The sequence below is a fragment of the Stegostoma tigrinum genome, chromosome 18 (genome assembly GCF_030684315.1).
Source record: "Stegostoma tigrinum isolate sSteTig4 chromosome 18, sSteTig4.hap1, whole genome shotgun sequence".
NCBI lineage: Eukaryota > Metazoa > Chordata > Chondrichthyes > Orectolobiformes > Stegostomatidae > Stegostoma > Stegostoma tigrinum.
Window position 1 is genome coordinate 58,876,414 of NC_081371.1, and position 21,360 is coordinate 58,897,773.

At 44.1% G+C, this 21,360-nt stretch overlaps 1 protein-coding gene across 2 annotated transcripts in view; it reads right to left on the bottom strand.

Annotated features, from left to right (window-relative positions):
• LOC125460718 (carboxypeptidase M-like) overlaps window positions 1–21,360 on the bottom strand; it is a 103,431-nt gene that overhangs the window by 62,224 nt on the left and 19,847 nt on the right. For both annotated transcript variants that reach the window (XM_048548465.2, XM_048548464.2), the window contains exon 3: window positions 19,635–19,732. In XM_048548465.2, coding sequence (XP_048404422.2) covers window positions 19,635–19,732 — 98 coding nt within the window. The remainder of the gene's footprint in view (window positions 1–19,634; window positions 19,733–21,360) is intronic.

A 21,360-nucleotide genomic window follows, 5' to 3' on the forward strand; every position in this document is an offset into this window, starting at 1 on the left:
CTGTTCCTCCAGTTTCCGGATAGTATCATTGTGACACTGGAGGAGGCCCAGGATGGACATGTCGTGCTGGGAGTGGGAGGGGGAGTTGAAGTGGTTCGCGACTGGGGTTGCAGTTGTTTGTCATGAACTGAGCGGAGGTGTTCCACAAAGTGGTCTCCAAGCCTCCACTTGGTCTCCCCGATGTAGAGGAGGCCACAATGGGAACAGCAGATACAATAGACCATATTAGCAGATGTGCAGGTGAACATTTGTTTAATGTGGAAGGTTTATTTGGGGCCTGGGATGCAGATGAGTGGGGAAGTTTAGGAGTACTTAGAACGGAGACTTGTGTATAAAAAGCCTGAAGAAACCCCTTTGTCCAACAACACTTCAAAAGTCTCATGTTGTAAGAAAGCAGGTGGTGCGGTGAAGGCATTGTGCAGTTTTAGCCTAGCCAGCTGCAAACTCTCCTGGGTAATAATGTTTGGGTTTAGTTACAGAATTCAGGGCAGTGAAAGACAGTGTTGAAATATCTCTAGTAGTTAAAGTGCATTATTGATTTCAGTACTTAATAAATGAATTACAGTCTTAGAGAGCTCTAAGTATCTCTGCAATGTCTTTGTCTACACACACAGTGGGGCATGGGTTGTGAGGAAAATGGTTAGAGCTTGGGAGAAGGAGATGGGAGGACACAAGCCTCAGGGAGAACAAATGGCGCCTCTTACACACCAAAGGGTAACCTGGAATGTTGTCTCCCAGAGACGGGCAACATAATTTTGTCATCTCTGATGGGAGTCGACAAGAAGCAACATTTAACTTACTCTGATGCTGGACTGGGTAATCTCTGAATTTTCCACGCCCTGCCTGAGCCTGAAATTGAGAGAGCAGTTGCTTCACGTCAGGGCCAGGATTAAGTGGGTGCCGGGAAGGAGGAATTGGAAATTTGGCAGTGACAAAGACAAAAGAACAGCGGACACACTAAGAAAGTTAGCCCTAACAGAGAATTGTGGGTTCAGGCGGCTCGGGCCGGAGAGGATTTCTCCAACAGTATGTGGCTGGAAATTGGCCGAAGTACTGTGGGTATCGCAGTCAGACCGGTACGGGAATGGGAACAGATGGGAATATTCTCTGGAGTATGGCAAAAGATGATATGGGTAAAAAAGGCACTTTGAGAAAGTGCAGAAAGCTGTTGCTACAGGTTGTATGTTAAAAGCAGCAGTAAGAGCTGGAACTGCAAACAGAGATAGCTGAGCTTAAAGAAGTGATAAAAGAAGAGATTGAGAAGGTCGGGAATTTAAAAAGCCAGAGAGACGCAGAACACGTGCATAAGAACCAGTATCAAATGTCAGGTGAGAAACTGACAAGGGAAAAGGAGAAAGGTGAAGAGTAAAAGGGCTTACATGCAGACAAAAGAGTTAAAGAAACAGGATCGCGATTTGAAAACAGCAATGAATGTTGTGCATAAGTCAGCGCAAGAGCAAAAGGGGACCTTTGGCGATCACACCAAGTGTATGATGCAGGCAGAGAAGTTACAGATTCAGAGATCTGCACAAAGGGATAATATGTGCATTTTCAACTCACCCAAAAGAGATCAGAGGAACATGGTGATGTTGAATAATGAGGGTTAGCAGATGAAGCAGCCAGATATGGAGAGGAGATCCAAGGGGAATGGGGTCTGCCTATGGAGGGATAGGCAGGAGAAAGTCCCATTGTCCCTTCGGAACCCCTGATCACTAGGAGAAACAGCCAGTAGTGCCAGGAGGGCGACCACAATCACCTGAGATACATACACCGCCCCTTATGGTGTTCAACAGCTGGGAGATATAGCTAAGTGTAAAGGGGGTTGCCAGCCTGGGACCGAACCCCGGGAGCTGCCCCAAGCTGCCCATAAGCATGGCTTAGATAATGAGGAAGAGAATAAACTAACCCTGATGTGTCTCCATCACACTATACATTCAGTTTTGGCTGAACCACAAAACGCAGGAAGGGGAACATTAGAAAAGTTAAAGGAGGCTGTACTGGTGGCTATAGGACCTACAAGATGTGGCCCAGTGGAAGCCCTGAGTAAGTGTAGACAGAGGAAAGGGGAGCACTCAACTGTGTTGATGCAAAACTAGTTAGTGTTCCAGAGTGTATATGTTCCAGAGCATATATGGCCCAGGGCTAGATCGGTAAAATTTAGCTGCACCTTTTGATGATCGATGGGTCTGTACACTGGCGTCACATGGGACAGGGGAGTTGCTAAAGGTGTGTGACATGTTTGACCCTCTGACAACGCACACACTGGGGCATGGGTTGTGAGGAAAATGGTCAGAGCTTGGGAGAAGGAGATGGGAGGACACAAGCCTCAGGGAGAACAAATGGCGCCTCTTACACACCAAAGGGTAACCTGGAAAAATAAAGGCAAGGGACCAGTCCCAAGGGGACCACCATTACCCCATCAAATGGCAGGAAGAGGACGTGGATGTGGACGCAGACAAAGAGCCCCAATGATAGCTGCAGGGAGCATTAGGACCCCCAGGAACTCAGGGTAGTGTTTCAATTGTGGCGAGGAAGGACACTATACCAAAGGTTGTCCAAACTCCCAGAGGGGCAGGTCCAACCCTTGTCTCCAGTCTATGCCACACAACAATGTGCAACTAATTGGAGCAACAAGCAGTTTTTATCCCAACCCCCAAATGACAGTCTCAGGCCCCTCCTGGATGTGTGATGCAATATGGGATGGAACAGGGGAGCCCTTAGTGAACAGCAGGGTTGGAGGCTGCCCTATCACTTTCCTTTTGGACACAGAGGGATCCTGCGCCACCCCCGAACATCCTATTATAGTGAGTGAATCTTCAGTGGTTTTGAGACATTCTCTACTAGGGCAAGTGACCTTACCTTTAAAATGTACAAATAGGAGAAGTAGAGTTGATACATCTGTTACTATCAATAAAACCCCCAGCAAATCAACAGCATATTCTGGGAATTGTTTACATGGCCAGGGCAGGACTGTGCTTTGATTCAGTGAACTGTAGGATACGGCAAAGGCCAGGAATAAGTGAGGAGCAGTTTCTTTTTTGCTGAAATCCCTGCAGGACAGTATAAGCAGATTGTGTGTGCAGTGGGAGAAATTTGGATTTGTCCTATTGACATGAGTGAGGACCTGATAGTACAAGGAATTATTGGACAAAACTGGGAAAGTGTTTGCCAAACACAAGCATGTTTGTTGGACAGATGCCAGGGGAGGTGTATAGAGGGCCCAGATCCAAAGCCCAAAAGCAGTATGGATTCCCCAAGCAGGTTGAAGGTGTTATAGAAAAGGCAGTACAAAGTCTGGTAGCACAAGGCAGGGTTAAGGTGACTCGCCTTTATGAACAATTCACCCTATTTGGCTAGTAAAGAAACTGGATGGGAGTTGGTGGCCGGCTATTGATCATTGGGAATGAAATACAGCATCCAGAGTGGCTACTAGGCCCAAAACCATGATTAAACACAGTGAAGCCACACAGTTTACAGTGCTGGATATAAGTAATGGACTTTTGGTCAATCCCTTTGTCCAAGGAATGTCATTATAAATTTACTTTTACCTTTCAGTGACAGCAATACACATGGACAGCTTTGCCACAAGGATTTCACAGCTCCCCATCAATATTTCAGCAATGGTTCAGCAATGGGTTGTGCAATTTTTCTAGGCCAGACTGCCGGTTACAATATGTTGATATTTTCTTCTGCCAACAGGAACATTACCATCTCCTGAATGAGGTGTTGCAACTGCTCAAGGAGCTTCGGTTAAAAATGAATCCAAAAAAGCTCAAATAAAGAGGCAGGAAGCAAGTTACTTCGGAGTGGTATTTACACTGGGAAGCAGAGAGATAGACAAACAAAGAATTGAAACAGTAGCTAGGCTTCCTATCCCAACAGGTGTGAAGCGATTAAGATCATTTTTGGGCTTGATTGGTTTTGCCACAAAGGCAGCACCCCTAGTGATGTTACTGAAGAAAAATACCCCCCTGGGAATGGAAGCCAGAACACAAACGAGCAATTATAGCTTTGAAGCAGGCTTTGGTGAGTGTTCCTGCCCTAAAAAAAACTCCAAATCCAGCTGAACCATTCTGTGTGGAGATGGCTACAACATGACTCCACAATATCAGCGGTTTTATTGCCAGAGGTACATGGTCAGTTGAGGCTAGTTGGCTATGCCTCACACAATCTCACACCAGTAAAGCAGGGGTACATAGTAAGTGAAGGGCATTTATTAGCAGTATTCTGGGCAGTACAACATTTTACCTACATTGTAGAGTTGAACCTGTTGACAATTTTGACGGAACATACACCCATTGCTGGATGGATGAATTAATGATGGCACAGTGAGCCAAAACAGAATTTCAGACAGACACTTATGACAAGGGAAAAGCAGAGGAAAAACAGGGAAAAGTACTACCATGTTAGCAGATAACTTAATTTACCAGAGGGACACTCCGTGAGTGTCAGGTAGTGATAGCAAATTAACCCAAGGGACCGTTTGTGTCAAAACAAAAAGGGTGGGAATACTGGTGAAGAGAAGAGGAGAGGAGAGGGAATATTCAAGAGACAGACAAAAAGACAAAAATAGGAGAACAGCAAGGGAATAATAAATCACCCTTAAATTTTTGTTGATGGCTCTTTGTCTGTACAAGATGAAGAACTGGTTGTGGTATCTATGTGGAAAATGAGAAAGGATGAGAATTGGATAGCATAACCCTCAAGCTGTCAAAGACCATGAGTGCTCAAGCAGCTGAGTTGGCTGCAGTGCCATATTTAATGAGCTACCTGATAAACTCCCCCCAGGATCTACTCTCTATTCAGATAATATGTACTTGTGCAACAGTCTGACAGAATACCTACCCTTATGGAGGGTAGAGGCTTTGTATCAGCAGGTGGGAAGGTCCTACTGTCTGTCCCATTGCTGAGGTATATCTTTGAAAAGGCAAGACGGCAAAATTGATTTCATTGATTGATTTTATTGTCATGTGTACAAAATACAATGAAACCCATTGTTTACAAGTGGTACAGGAATATCACACCAAGGAAATGATGTACAGATCAAAAACACCAGTCAGAAGCATACAGTTACATTGCAGGTTACATTTTATTAGGCTAAAGCCCATTCAATGGTCTGATAAACGGCCAGAAATATGCTGTTCCTGAACCTGCTTGTGCATGTGTTCAAGTTTCTGTGCCTGCTGCCTGAGGGAAGAGGTGGTAGGAGATCATTACCAGGTTGTTTTGGGTCTTTAATGATGTGGACAGCTTTTCTGCAGCAGCGAGCCACGTAAATGGAGCCCATGGGCGGAAGATTGGCTTATGGTGATCTGGGCTGTGCACAACACCTTCTGTAGTTTCTCTTGGTCCTGGGCAGAGCAGTTGCCGTACCAGGTCGTTACGCACCCGGACAGTGTGCTTTCAATGGGGCATGTGTACAAGTTGGTGAGGGATCTCACAGATATGCTAAATTTCCTGAGCTGCCTGCGGAAGAAGAGGCGTTGTTGTGCCTTGACCGTCACATCTACGTTGGAGTTCCAGGACAGGTTATCGGTTATAGTCACTCCAAGGAACTTAATGCTCTTCACCCTCTCAACCTCAGTTTCGTTGATGTAGGTGTGGGCAGTGTTCTCTTCTTTTCTTTCTGAAGTCGATCAGTTCTTTAGTTTTGTCAACATTGAGAGATTTTTTTCATTGCACCACCATCTCCTGTTGTAGTTTGACTCGTTGTTAGATAGCCATCTAATGGTGGTGCTGTCAGTGAACTTGTGGATAGCATTCATTTGGAATTTGGCAGCAGTTATAGATATAAAGGGAGTACAGTAGGGGGCTGAGGATACATCCCTGGTGGAGCTCTAGTGTTGAGTGTTATTGTGGAGGGGGTGCAGTTACATATCCTCACCAATTCTGACCCATAGGTCACAATATGGAGTGATAAAAGTAAAAGCTCATTCTAACTTATCACCAGAGGGAACCAGAAAAAGCAGACGAATCAGCCAAACAAGGGGCAATGGCAGGAGGAGAATGGCAGCGGCAGATCTAGGAAGGAGTACAGAAAGGGAAAGATGTGGCCCCCATCAACTTAGCAGGAGAGCAAAGAAAGGATAAAGAATTACAGAAGTATTAGAAGGGAAGGAGCCAGAGGAATTTAAGGAACAAAAAGGCTTACATGTAAAAGAGGATACAAGTGCTGTGTGAAGGGAAATTTGTAATACCAGAGAAAGGAATCAGAATATTTATTGGTATCCTGATACATTTTAACACCAAGGGTTGGAAAGCCCCTTGGAGAGGTTGAAAATGGTACATTGGCGGCCACGAATGAAAGGGGATGTGGAACATTACGTGAAGAATTGTTTGATATGTGCCCAAAATAACCGAAAAAAGTATCAGGAAGGGAGCCCTTAGACACACAGGACCAGTACAGGGGCCCTAGAACCAATCCCCTACCCCCAACTATTGGAGGATACAAGTACATTCTTGTGATAGTAGATACTTTCACCAAATGGGTAGAGGTCTGGCAGCATCTGAAGAAAAGATATCAGAGTTAATGTTTTGGGTCCGGTGACCCTTCATCTTCACAGATGCTGCCAGACCTACTGAGCTTTTCCAGCAACTTCTGTTTTAGTTCCTGACTTACAGCATCCGCAGTTCTCTTGGTTTTTAAATGGATAGAGGTGTTTCCCACTCAAACGGACACTGCTAAAAACGTGGTGAAGGTCTTGTTACAAAAGCTTTTTACTCGTTGGGATTTACCAGGGAGTACTGAATTGGATCAAGGGATACATTTTACAGCCCAGGTGATGCAGAGTGTCATGACACTGCTAGGGATAAAACAAAAGTTCCATTTATGCTTTAAGCCCCGATCCGGTGGGATATTCGAAAGGATAAATTGAACTGTGAAGAAAACGTTGGCCAAAATAGTGCAGATTAAGCCTATCCGAGCCAGACGTAGATGGAATAATGAAAGGTAACTGGGTACAACAGTGAGTTGAGAGTGTAAAAGAAATGATTATGTGGCTGCAAATAATATAGGAAGGAAGAAAGAAACAACAAAATAAGGCCCACTTTGATTCCAAGGGGGTAACGGATAATGGGTAACAATACCTGTACTTCAAAAAACATCCTTCCTGACCGCTAGGTTTGCAGGACCATATGAAGTGATAGACAAACCAAGTCCATCGGTGTATAAGGTGCGAACAGCCCCTAACAACAATGGCTGGTATTACATTAACCAGTTAAAACCACCTGGAGGGGGCCAGGATAAGTATCACCATTTACACAATGTTGGGAGGTGGTGATAGCCCAGAGACTGGTTTTGGAACCCAGACCAGGGGATCGTGGGTCCAGAGCGACCTGGAGATCATCATTATCTCCCAATCCCTTAGGATTCCTCAGGCTCACCAATGGAAATGAAAAGAAAGGGAAAAGAAAAAGGGGAACAAACTGGATGAAACATCCCCTCTCCAACTGAAATGGATGAGAGGAACAGATGGAAGGTTGGAAGCAGCTCTTGATGTACATGAATTGGCTGAGGGGGTAAAGTGGATTAGCACTATAAATTGAATAAAAAGAATAAAATCAGATTGACTGCACATTAAAGCATAATCTACATTAGTTTTATAGGAAGGAGAATCATAATGAGAATGTAGAAGATCACTATTATCATTTTCCTTGGAATGACGGTTCGTTCCGCAGTCAATACTTCGACTGATATTTTTTATGAACGAGAGGGGATAACATCAGTTGACTGCGAGCAACGTGTATTACACGTCTGAACAAACGTCACTGTGATGATCGCATATCGGGAAGAAATGTGGGGTTTAGTGCCACAATGGCCTGTCCCTGGACAGCCCCAACCCTACCTTCCAATGTTTGCCCCAGTGCCCAAGAAAGCAGAGCCATCTGTTACATGGTCTGTGACAAAATTAATCCTTAGGGGGCTTATGTGGTTCAAGGAAACATTTCCGCAGGGTCCAAAATTGTGTGTAATTATGAGTCTGGGAGACAGGATCATGGTGGAATGTAAGTCTGGGGTTATCCTATTGGTCAGAGGGATTAAGGAAAATTTAAGTGTGTGTCCAGTCACAGGATCAGTTTCATAGGACAGCCCAGCCATGACTACAGCTCAACCCCCTATCACAATGATCCTGGAACTGCCTCAGAGCCATGGTATAGCAAATCTCAGAGATACAAGGGGAGTAGGATTAGTTCTGGAAGAAATGGAAGAGATAGTTACTCTAGTACCAGGATATAGACACGTACGGGCACTGTTTAACCTGACAGATATACAGGGGTCATCCTGATGTGATAGCACAGTCAGGGAGCTCTTTGACCACCTACTCCACAAATGACTCAGTAAATACACACTGGAAAGAAAAAGGAGAAAGAGGGGATTGATAGAGTTAGCAGGAGCAGGCTATGCATCAGAGGTAACGCCTGCTAACACCCTTGACAGAGCAGAATTGGAGGCTCGGTTAAGTTCCCTCCAGGAAAAGGGGAGGGTAACAGTCGGTCAGGAATATCAGGATCAAGAAAAGACGGGTGGTGTAGGACAGCGAGTGGTACAGGTAGCCTTGAGCACCAAAATGTTAAGAGCTCTTCAGAATATTACTAACAAAATTATGGACAGGATGGCTTATGAAGCAGCTCACTGTAGTAAAGCAACATTTTGTTCAATATATACTGGCTGGCTTTTGTCAATGGTTAGTACAAATATGTTGCAATTAGATGCTAAGAGTACCAGACTGGGTGTCGGCTGAGCAACGGAGGACATAGCCGGGGAGAAGACACCTCAAATCTCACTCTCACCAACTGGGCCTTGAGTACCCGCTATATTTTGGTGTGGTGCTTCATATACCCAAACATAGTGACAATCGGACACATTCCCAATGCAAGTTCATAATGTGGGTGTATGCCAGGATATGATGAAGTAACCCACCAACTCATGCTATTGTTCTAGAAGTATCTAAAAGAGGGGAGGGGATGGATTTGCCTTGATGTCATCAAGGTGGAAATCACTGGGCATGTCCAGAATAAATGATCAGTGAAGAGCTAACTATCTGCCTCTTATGAGAACTGTTCATCATCTATCCTGCCAGTGAATAACCAAACTCTTGGGGAAAAACCTATGTTGCTATGGCCACCTCAGAAAATGGAAAAGGAAGGACATGGTATAACTTCAATGGACAGAATGTGGCAATCAGCAAGGCCTCTTCTACCCTGATCATTAGCCACAAAGTTTCGTCTAAGCCACAGACCATTGTGAAAGCATGCATAGCTCTATCCTTCCACCCAAATGATACAGATGGCGATTTACACTGATTTGTCGCTACGGAACTTCCACCTATACCAAACTTCACTGCAGACTGGGCGAACCTCATTTTGGAGGCAAAGGAAGTTATCCACAAGGAGGCTATGCATGAGAAGGACAGTAAAAGCCATGCAGAGGATGCAAATAGAAATTTGCAGGCTGAGTTTCTGGAGTAAAATTTGGAATTGGGGACTGAACACAAGTCCATCTTTGGATCAGAATTATGTCCCGTGTGATTGTTGATTACAATTTAGTATACTTCTGATTGTAATAGTCTTAATTTTTTTGTTAAAATGCAAGATTAAGAAATGGAAGGGACTGACAAAGGTGATTAGTCTGAGATACCAGAAGATAGCTTGTATGGAAGAGGTTTTGTAATGGCTTATTATAGGGTAGGAAGAATGTAAATATAGTTAGTATGTAGCATTTCTTATTATTCATTTATTTGTCATTTGTACTGATATTATGTGTATCATACAAGATGGGAATGATGGATTTGCAACAGACAGAGACTGATTTGTAACATAGTTTCCGTTTATGACTATAATTTTGATAAGTACAATGATCTAAATGGCATTTCAGGTAACACAACTGAAGTAATGCTTCATTGCGAATACATCACTGTAAGGAGGTAAACATCGTCCTGTGGTGCCCTGGAGAATTGTTGCAATCCCAATAGGGATGATCCTCATAAATCTTTGGATCAAATGGGGGGAGATGTTGGAGGAAGCTGAAGGTAACAGGAAGATAACAGGAACTGATGAGAGGCCTAACAATGATAACAAAGTGTGAAGCTGGATGAACACAACAGGCCCAGCAGCATCTCAGGAGCACAAAAGCTGACGTTTCAGGCCTAGACCCTTCATCAGAGAGGGGGCTGGGGAGGGAAACAAAGCGGAGGCTTGGGGACCGCTTTGTAGAACACATCCGCTCGGTTCACAAGAAACAACTGCACCTCCCAGTCGCGAACCATTTTAACTCCCCCTCCCATTCCTCAGACGACATGTCCATCATGATCCTCCTGCAGTGCCACAATGATGCCATCCGAAGGTTGCAAGAACAGCAACTCATATTCCGCTTTGGAACCCTGCAGCCCAATGGTATCAATGTGGACTTCACAGGCTTCAAAATCTCCCCTTCCCCCACTGCATCCCAAAACCAGCCCAGCTCGTCCCCTCCCCCCACTGCATCCCAAACCCAGCCCAGCCTGTGTCCGCTTCCCTAACCTGTTCTTCCTCTCACCCATCCCTTCCTCCCACCCCAAGCCGCACCTCCATTTCCTATCTACCACCTCATCCCACCTCCTTGTCCATCTTCCCTGGACTGACCTATCGCCTCCCTACCTCCCCACCTATACTCTCCTCTCTACCTATCTTCTTTTCTCTCCATCTTCGGTCCTCCTCCCCCGCTCTCCCTGTTCATTCCAATTCCCTCTCCCCATTCCCCTCTCTGAAGAAGGGTCTAGGCCCGAAACGTCAGCTTTTGTGCTCCTGAGATGCTGCTTAGCCTGCTGTGTTCATCCAGCTCGACACTTTATCTTGGATTCTCCAGCATCTGCAGTTCCCATTATCACAGAGGCCTAACAATGGACTGCTTTGTGAATGGAAGTACACCGAATCAGTCCGATCTGCTAAGAGTTAAAACTGCGGAAAACCAGGAACTGCTCGCTCGCTGATAAGGTGTACATTTGGACAAAATATTTAGGATTGCTCACATGCATGGATGAGTCCAAAGAAGGCACACATCTGGACAATACGTTCAGGAGTGGCCACGTGCACGCATAAATCCCAGTAAGCAATGTACTTGGCACAGAGACTTGTGTATAAAAAGCCTGAAGAAATCCCTTTTGTTCCAGAGCCCTGCAAAAACTAAGTTGGAAGAAGGTATCCTACGAGAGGAGATGTGGTGAAGAGGTTGAGCAGTTTCAGCCTGGCTAGCTATGAACTCTCTCAAGTAATAATGTTGGGGTTTAGTTACAGAAATCAGGGCAGTGAAAGACAGTGATTGAGATATCTCTAGTAGTTAAGTGTGCTCTTCATTTAAGAACTTAATAAATGAATTACAGTCTTATAAAGCTCCAAGTATCTCCACTGTAGCTTTGTCTGTGTATTAAGTGTCTCTCAGAGATGAGCAACAGGATGCTGTAAATCAGAAGCAAAAGAACAGAAATTGCTGGAAAAGTTCAGTAGGTCCGGCAGCATCTGCAGACAGAAATCAGAAAAGGGTCTGAGGAAGGGTTATTTGACTTGAAACATGAAGTCTGATTTCTCTCCACAGGTGCTGCCAGACCTGCTGAGCTTTCCCAGCAACTTCTGCTTTTGTTTTAGACGAACTGAAAGTCAGTTTAATGATCTTTGTTTTCCGGTTCTGACGTTGAGACGATCTTTCTTCAGCTAGCCTGGCCCTGGCCATGCAGCTGTCTGTGGAGGCTCTCACTGGTTTGTAAGAGCTACAAGGTGACTGATTCACTTGGAAAATTTATCAGTGCAAAAAGTCACAGCTCACAGCACATGCTGCAGCAAGTGTACGTGCTTTCGTTTTAAAGTTTAGGCTGGGTTTGAGTGCTGGGAACAACATTCCTTTTCCTTCAAATTGTTTCCAACATCAAGCTACACAACTACCAAGAGCCAACCACAGAGGGGGACAAGTGAAAAAAAGGTTATTGTTATTGATCAGCAAACTAGCAAGTTACAGTCACCTAGTTGCTAACAGCGACAGAAGATGAGCCCTCTCAGCCCCACACTGAAGCTCCGACCTGCAGGCAATTACTGCCTGTTCAAACAGCTCTTCACACAACCGTCTGTTGGGTTCAGGTTACTCACTTGCAAAACTGCAGCCACTCTAAAACAGGCTTTTAAAAACAGGTCTGGGAGTTCAGTCTGCCATTTTGGAACAATAAACAAGGCAGTCCTTATGTTAGAGATCCAAGACAGAAAGGATTCACAAAGCTAGTATTGCTACCCAGAAGGGAAAGAGTGGGAGAGAGAGAGAGAGATGGAGAGAGAGATGGAGAGAGTGGGAGAGAGAGGGAATGGATTGCCACCACATCCACAAACAAACATCCAACCCCTTCAACACCATCACCAGCAGCATGATGTGGAGGTGCCAGTGTTGGACTGGGCTGGACAAGGTCAGAAGTCACGCAACACCAGGTTTAGTCCAACAGGTTTATTTGGAACCACAAGCTTTTGGAGTGCAGCCCCTTTGTCAGATGCAGTGTGCACCTTACAAAGGAGCAGTGCTCCAAATGCGTGTGATTCCAAATAAACCTGTAAGACTATAGCCTTTTGTCGTGTGACTTCTGACTATCTACAAGATAAATTGCAAAAGTTCACCAAGGACCCTTAGTGTGTACCAACGAAACCCATGACTACATCCTTTAGAAGAACAAGAACAGAAAATACATGGGAGCACCACCCCCAGAAAGTCACCAAGCCAACTTGGAAATATATCATCGTTCTTTCTGTACTGTTGGGTCAAAATCCTGGAATTCCCTTCCTAAGTGCATTTTGGGTCAACCCACAGCACAAGAACATAAGAACTAGGAACAGGAGTAGGCCGTTTGGCCCTTCGAGCCTGCTCTGCCATTCAATAAGATCATAGCTGATTTTTTTGTGGACTCAGATCCACTTACCCGCGTTCTCACCATATCCCTTAATTCCTCCATTGTCCAAAAAAAAATCTACATTAGCTTTAAAAATGTTTATTGAAGTAGCGTCACCTACTTCATTGGACAAGGAATTCCATAGATTAACAACCCTCTGAGTGAAGGAGTTCCTTCTCAATTCAGTCCTAAATCTGCTCCCTCTGATCTTGTCCTAGCTTCACCTGCCAGTGGGAACATCCTCTCTACTTCTATCTTATCTATTCCCTTCATAATTTTATATATTTCTATAAGATCCCCCCTCAATCTTCTGAATTCCAATGAATATAATCCCAATCTACTCAGTCTTTCCTCATAAACCAGAACCCCTCAACTCCGGAATCAACCTAGTGAACCTCCTCTGCACCCCCTCCAGTGCCAGTACATCCTTCCTCAGGTAAGGAGACCAAAACTGCACACAGTACTCCAGGTGTGGCCTCACCAGCACCTTGTACAGCTGCAACATAACCTCTCTGCTTTTAAACAGAATCCCTTTAGCAATGAAAGACAAAATTCCATTTGCCTTCCTAATTACTTGTTGTACCTGCAGACCAACCTTCTGAGATTCATGCACAAGGACACCCAGGTCCCTCTGCATGGCAGCATGCTGCAACTTTTTACCACTCAAGTAATAATCCTTTTTACTATTACTCCCACCAAAATGTATGACTGCACATTTATTTACATTGTATTCCATCTGCCAGACCTTTGCCCACTCACTCAATGTATCGATGTTCCTCTGCAAAGTTTCACAGTCCTCTGCACACTTTCCTCTGCCACTCATCTTAGTGTCATCTGCAACTCCTAGTCCTCTATATAAATTGTAAATAATTGCAGTCCCAACACCGATCCCTGAGGCAAACCGCTAGTCACGGATTGCCAGCTAGAGAACCTCTCATTTATCCCCACTCTTTGCTTCCTGTTAGTCAACCAATCCTCTATCCATGCTAATACTTTACCCCTAACGTCATACATTCCTTATCTTATGCAGCAGCCTCTTGTGTGGTACCTTGTTGAAGGCCTTTTGGAAATCTGGGTACGTCACGTCCGCTAGGTCCCCATTGTCCACCTGGCTCATAATGTCTTCATTGCATTCCACACGGACTGTAGCAGTTCAGGGCAGTAGTTCACCACCACTGTCTCGAGGGGCAATTAGTGATAGGCAGTATATGTTGGTCTAGCCAGCAACACCAAAGTATCAAGTGAAGATGATAAAATGTGTACTTCACTATATTTATTGCAGAGATTGTGTCAACATTTGGCTGAAAACAATATTATAACCATGCTTGATAATCAGATTCCACTAGGTTCCATATTGATCAAGGAAACACTCGTCCTTTATAAAAAAAATTATTTCTAGCTCTTTATATTTCTATGATCCACAGTACTAACTACCACAATGTTAGAAAAATGCTCAATCGTCTTAACTAACTTCAGAGATAATCGGAACTGCAGACGCTTGGCCTGCTGTGTTCATCCAGCTCCACACCTTGTTATCTAACTTCAGGACAGGTTTTACTCCATTCCAAATTGGACCAAAAACGTTCTGTTGTCATCCCATACAACTCTTTTTTGAAGCAAAAAAGAGAAATATTCCAAGTACACACAAATTCTGTTTAATTTAGTTTACTCCCTAAAACAAATTAGAAGACAAAATTTCATCTCATTATTGCCATCAAATCATTGTTACCTTTAAAGGGAATCAAGTGGAATTGTCAGATTTTAGGAAATAGTAGGAACTGCTGATGCTGGAGAATCATAGGTAACAAGGTGTAGAGCTGGATGAACACAGCAGGCCAAGCAGCATCAGAGGAGCAGGAAAGCTGATGTTGGCCTGCTGTGTTCATCCAGCTCTACACCTTGTTATCTCATCTTCGATGGAGTGTGGTTTGTACTGTTTTCTACATTAGTCATGAAATGAAAGATAAATTGATGGCAAGCTATCAAATTGTTTACAATTGTGTGGACAGAAGGCTAACCACACAGAGAACCAGCTATAATTATCTGTAAAACATCTTCCATCCACATAGCACCTTCAAAACTATGGAAAACTGTTACAAGGTGCTCAGTGACATGGGTTAAATGGACATAAAAGCAACTTACCAAATTAGGAAGGAGATGGCCAAAGTGGTTAATTAGAATGAGGAATAGATTGAACACTCTGGAAGGCCAGTAGTGATATATCTTGGTTTTATGAATGATCACTTTGAAAGACAAACATGGAAAACAGGAGCAGGGACAGCAGGAACTGCAGGTGCTGGAGAATCTGAGATAACAAGGTGTAGAGCTGGATGAACACAGCAGGCCAAGCAGCACCAAAGAAGCAGGAAAGCGGACATTGGCCTTCGGCGCTTCGATATGATCATGGCTGATTATCCAACTCAGTCTCCTGTTCCTGCTTTCTCCCCCATATCCTTTGATCCCTTTAACCTCGAACTATAACTAACTGCTTGAAAATGTTCGGTGAAAGTTTGGCAGCATCTGTGAAGAAAAAAAAGTTAATGTTTCAGGTCTGGTTACCCTTTCTCAGAACTGGCCAGTTCTAAGGAAGGGTCACTGGACCCAAAACGTTAACCCTGTTCTTTCCTCCACAGATGCTGCCAAACCTGCTGAGCTTTTCTAGCAACTTCTGTTTTTGTTCCTGATCCACAGCATCCGCAGTTCTTTCGGTTTTTATTTTGAAAATGTTCGATGTTTGGCCTCAATTGTTTTTTTGTTGCAGAGAATTCCACAGGCTCACCACTCTTCAGGTGAAGACAAATCTCCATGTATCCTGAGAGGGTCAGCCTGTATTCTTACACTGAGACCCTATCTGGGAGTCAAGAACCAGAAACAGCATGTCCTGAGACATTGCATTATCCATTTTCTGACAACCCATTGCTTATTGATTGAATAGAAAAGTATAGCACAGTACAGGCCCTTCGGCCCACGATGTTGTGCTGTAGAATAATCCTAATCCAAAAATAAAATAACCTAACCTACATTCCCCTCAATTCACTGCTGTCCATGTGCATGTCCAGCAGTCGCTTAAATGTCACTAATGACTCCACTTCCACGACTACCACTGGTAAACTATTCCATGCGCTCACAACTCTCTGAGTGAAGAGCCTCCCCCTGACGTCTCCTCTATACCTTCCTCCTAACACCTTAAAACTATGACCCCTCGTGGCAGTCAATCCTGCCCTGGAGAAAAGTCTCTGGCTATCGACTCTATCCATGCCTCTCATTACCTTGTACACCTCGATCAGGTCACCTCTCTTCCTCCTTCTCTCCAAAGAGAAAAGTCCGAGCTCAGTCAACCTCTCCTTGTAAGTCAAGCCCTCCAGTCCAGGCAGCATCCTGGTAAACCTCCTTCGCACCCTCTCCAAAGCCTCCACATCTTTCCTATAATAGGCCGACCAGAACTGGACACAATATTCCAAGTGTGGTCTCACCAGGGTTTTGTAGAGCTGCAGCATAACCTCGCTGCTCTTAAACTCGATCCCCCTGTTAATGAAAGCCAAAACACCATATGCTCTCTTAACAACCTTATCTACCTGGGTGGCAACTTTGAGGGAGCTATGCACTTTAACACCAAGATCCCGCTGTTTCTCCACACTGCCGAGAATCCTGCCTTTAATCCTATATTCAGCATTTAAGTTCAACCTTCCAAAATGCATCACTTTGCATTTATTCAGGTTGAACTCCATCTGCCATTTCTCAGCCCAGCTCTGCATTCTGTCAATGTCTCGCTGAAGCCTGCAATAGTCCTCGATACTATCAATGGCATCTCCAACCTTTGTGTCATCAGCAAACATACTAACCCACCCCTCAACCTCCTCGTCCAAGTCATTTATAAAATTACAAAGAGCAGAGGCCCAAGAACAGAGCCCTGCGGGACACCACTCAGCACTGACCTCCAGGCAGAATACTTACCGTCTACAACCACTCTCTGCCTCCTGTCAGCCAACCAATTCTGAATCCAGACAGTGAAATCACCCTGTATCCCATGCCTCCTGACTTGATTAATGAACCTGCCATGGGGAACCTTATCAAATGCCTTGCTGAAGTCCATGTACACCACATCCACTGCTCGACCCTTGTCAACCTGTCTCGTGACTTCCTCAAAGAACCCAATAAGATTTGTAAGGCATGACCTGCCCCTCACAAAGCCATGCTGACTCCCTTTAATCACGCTATGCTTTTCCAAATAGTCATAAATCCTACCCCTCAGAATTCTTTCCAAAACCTTGCTGACCACAGATGTAAGACTGGCTGGTCTGTAATTTCCAGGGATTTCCCTATTCCCATTCTTGAAAAGAGGAACAACATTTGCCTCCCTCCAATCTTCCGGTATGACTCCCGTGGAGAGTGAGGAAGCAAAGATCTTCGCCAGCAGCTTAGTAACCTCCTTTCTCGCTTCCCGGAGCAACCTAGGATAAATCTGGTCTGGGGACTTATCAATCTTAATGTTTGCCAAAATTTCCAGCACATCAACTTCCTCAATCTTGATCTGTTGAAGCCTGTTTTCCTGCTCCTCAAAGTTCTCATTCACAACAAGGTCCCTTTCCGTAGTGAAAACCGAAGCAAAAAACTCATTTAGGGCTTCCCCTATCTGCTCAGACTCCGCACCCAAGTTCCCTACGCTATCCCTGATCAGCCCTACCTTCTCCCTGATCATTCTCTTATTCCTCACGTATGAGTAAAATGCTTTCAGGTTCTCCCTAATCCTTCCAGCCAAGCCTTTTGCGTGCCCCCTCCTGGCCCTCCTCAGTCCACTTTTGAGCTCCTTCCGAGCAAGCCTGTAATCCTCTAAAGCTGTGCTAGACCCTTGCTTCCTCCACCTTACTTACGCTGCCTTTTTCTTTTTGACAAGAAGCACCTCTGTACCCGTCATCCAAGGCTCCTTCATCTTACCCCTTCTTACCTGTCTCAGAGGAACAAATTTATGCATCACTCGCAACAACTGCTCCTTAAACAGTCTCCACATGTCTGTTGTGCCCTTTCTGTGGAACAATTGCTCCCAATCTGTACTTCCCAACTCCTGTCGGATAGCGTCATAGTATCCTTTACCCCAGTTAAATATCTTCCCCTGGTAACTGCTCCTTTCCCTTTCCATGGCTATGGTAAAAGTGAGGCTGTTGTGGTCACTGTCGCCAAAGTGTTCTCCCACCACGACACCTGTCTGACACCTGTCCTGGCTCATTGCCGAGCACCAAATCCGAAATGCCGTGCCCACTCATCGGCCTGTCCACATACTGAGTAAGGAAACCCTCCTGAACACACCTGACTAAAACGGCTCCATCCAAACCATCTGCACTAAGGAGGTTCCAATCTATATTGGGAAAGTTGAAGTCACCCATAACAACAACGCTGCTACGTTTGCACTTTTCAACAATCTGCCGGCCAATGAGTTCTTCGATCTCCCTACTGCTACTTGGCGGTCTGTAGAAAACCCCCAGTGAGGTGACTGCTCCCTTGCTGTTCCTAACTTCCACCCACACTGACTCAGTCGAAAAACCTTCCTCGGCAACCTCAGCCCATACCACCTCAGTAGGCGAGTCCTCAAAGGTTCTTTCAGCTGCCGTTATACTGTCCTTGACCAACAAAGCCACACCTCCCCCTCTTTTACCACCTTCCCTGACCTTAATGAAAGATCTAAACCCTGGAACCTGCAACATCCATTCCTGACCCTGCTCTATCAATGTCTCCAAAATGGCCACAACATCGAAGTCCCAGGTACCTATCCAAGCTGCAAGCTCACCTACCTTATTCCGGATGAGTGAATAGAGAACAGGAAATCAGCTTGAGTTGCTAAAAAAACCCAATAATTTGAAGGATGAGGGCAGCAGTGACATTTGAGGTAGATGTTGGCAGTAAGTACACTGTTAATGGTAAGATGCTTGGATTGCTTACAATCAACAAAGACGACAACTGCCATCAAGGGAGAATGTTCGAATGAGGAAATAGGCTCTTGAAATGTGGTTACAATTTGTACAGCTTTATTTCATAGAGAAGGGAAAAATTACTTTCACAAATCGGCTACCATTGTTCCATTTGAAGTTTGCAGTCGGTTAGGTTTTGCAATTAGTCGCAAACAAACAAGAAAGAAACAAACACATTACATTTGTACTTGTTCACATATGTCCTGCTGGAGGAGCACAGCAGGCCAGGCAGCATCAGAGGGGCAGGTAAGTGGACGTTTCGGGTCGAGACACTTCTTCAGAAAAAATTCAGGGGTTTGGAAAATCTTAAATTGCTTTCAAGCATATACTGAAGTCCAGCAAGAAAGGGAAACTAGACAGCACCCTCAGTAGGCAACAGGATGGACTGATAAAGGGAGAAAGAAGCAGTGGAAGGTTTTCTATAACAAGTATGAACTGTGAACATGCAAAGATATGATAATATAGTCACCTGTACTAACTTGTAATCTGAACTGTGCAAACACGGTTAAGAAAATAATGAATAAAAGGTACAACTTTTTGCTCGGAAATTATTTGTAAAGTATTTGATTGGGAGCTGGTCATCTGTAAAATTTTCACGTTAAAATTTTTATTTTATGTCATCTTTGACTATGTACACCGTTTGTTGATGCACAAGCAAACATTTAAAGCAAGAAAAACCCAAGTTGCATTTGGCTTGAGGAAACAAAAAGTGTTAATACTCACCCTTTACACAGAAATTCACTAGACTGTATAGATATAAAGAGAAGAAAGTTACCTCATCACCATGAATGTTCGCAATGTACTTCACATCTGGAATGCCTACAGTATGTTCTTTTGGATATTTTCCAATTGCCAGAACCCAGAGATTAAGACCTAAAACAAAATACAAGATAAAGTAGTCTTCATTAACTAGGAGGATCAATTAAAGAACAATTCTTGAGAAAACAAACAAATAAAGTCATGATTTTTCATTCCCTTAATTTTTCTTCTTACCACACCTTCTTCCAAGGAACCATTCTGGGAATAATTTTCGCACCAACTGCTGCATGACTGCAAATTGCTGTTCTTAACAGCATAGTAAGAAAAATCAGGGATGAGGAATCAGGTCATTTTGCAATGTGTCCTGAAGATCAACTTATGAACATCTCAGTTAAGTTCATGCAGATTTCCACAGCCATTTAATGTTTTTGTTTTCAAAATTCCAAGAATATCCATTTCTGACTTCTGCTCACTCTTGCCTGGGGTATGTGACCATGATATTCCCTTCAGTCAGTGCTCTCTCCTGAGGCAGGACATGATCCCGAATCACCTACAGATTTGTCCAATGCCTCCTTCACTGGTGTCTTAATTTTATCCATAGATTCCTAAAATCAGATTACTAGTTCCAGCTGATTTCCCTCAAGCTACTAAAAGCAACATTGATAAAAAGCAAAAAACTGAAATAAATAAAAACAGGAATGCTGCAAATAGTCAGTAGGGGCTCAAATAGGTAAAGTGCAGGGATTAAAAGTGAAAGTATGACAGCATTGAAATTGAATCTAAGCCCAGTTTTGGGTAAATTCAAAACCAGGTCACTTTTATGGGAGCTGCTGGCTGGGGTGGCATTTATTGCCAGCTTGGAGTTGCCCTTAAGTGGGTGATGAGTTATCTTCTTGAGCTGCTTAGGTCAGTCCCACAACACCATCAGGGAGGGAGTACCAGGGTCTTTACCCAGTGACACGTTTCCAAGTCAGGATGGCGAGTGGCTTGGAGGTGAACTTGCTGGGTTAGGGGAAGAAGGGAGGTCAGGTAAGGGGAATGGTGTTTCCATGTATCTACTGCTTGTGTCTTTCTAGATGGTGGCAGTCATGGATTGGGAAGGTGCAAACACAGAAGTTGCTGGAAAAGCTCAGCAGGTCTGGCAGCATCTGCAAAGAAAAAGTCAGAGTTAACGTTTCAGGTCGGGTGACCCTTCCTCAGAACTGAGGAACTTCTCTGAGCAAGGGTCACTAGGCCTGAAATGTTAACTCCGACTTCTTTTCCCCCCCCCACATGCAGCTGGACTTGCTGAGCTTTGCTAGCAACTTCTGTTTTTATCCGTGATTTACAGCGTTCAATTCTTCCTGGGTTTTTTAAAAAACGGATTGGGAAAGTGCTGTCCAAGGAGACCTGCTGAATTTTTGCACTGTGTAAATTAGAGGCCTGCTTTACAATTATTTTTGGGTCACCATTAAAAGCCAAAAACAAATACTTTAAGTAGAAGAGCCTTTTTCCAGAAATTCAGTCTCATCTCCTATAATTGATTGATCGATTTTATTTAGCTTCTCAGTAATGGTCCAAGTTATTGTGAAATTCTGTATTCCTGTTTCATGAATCGATTTGGTTATGATCATAAACTTTCATGAAATAAATTTGATTGTAGATAAAAGACAAATATAAATCGCTAAAGTGAAAGAAGGTTTCAAACCCAAAAGGTTGCCTCTCAACTGGAATAATTTACTCAAGAGTGAAATACCATATAG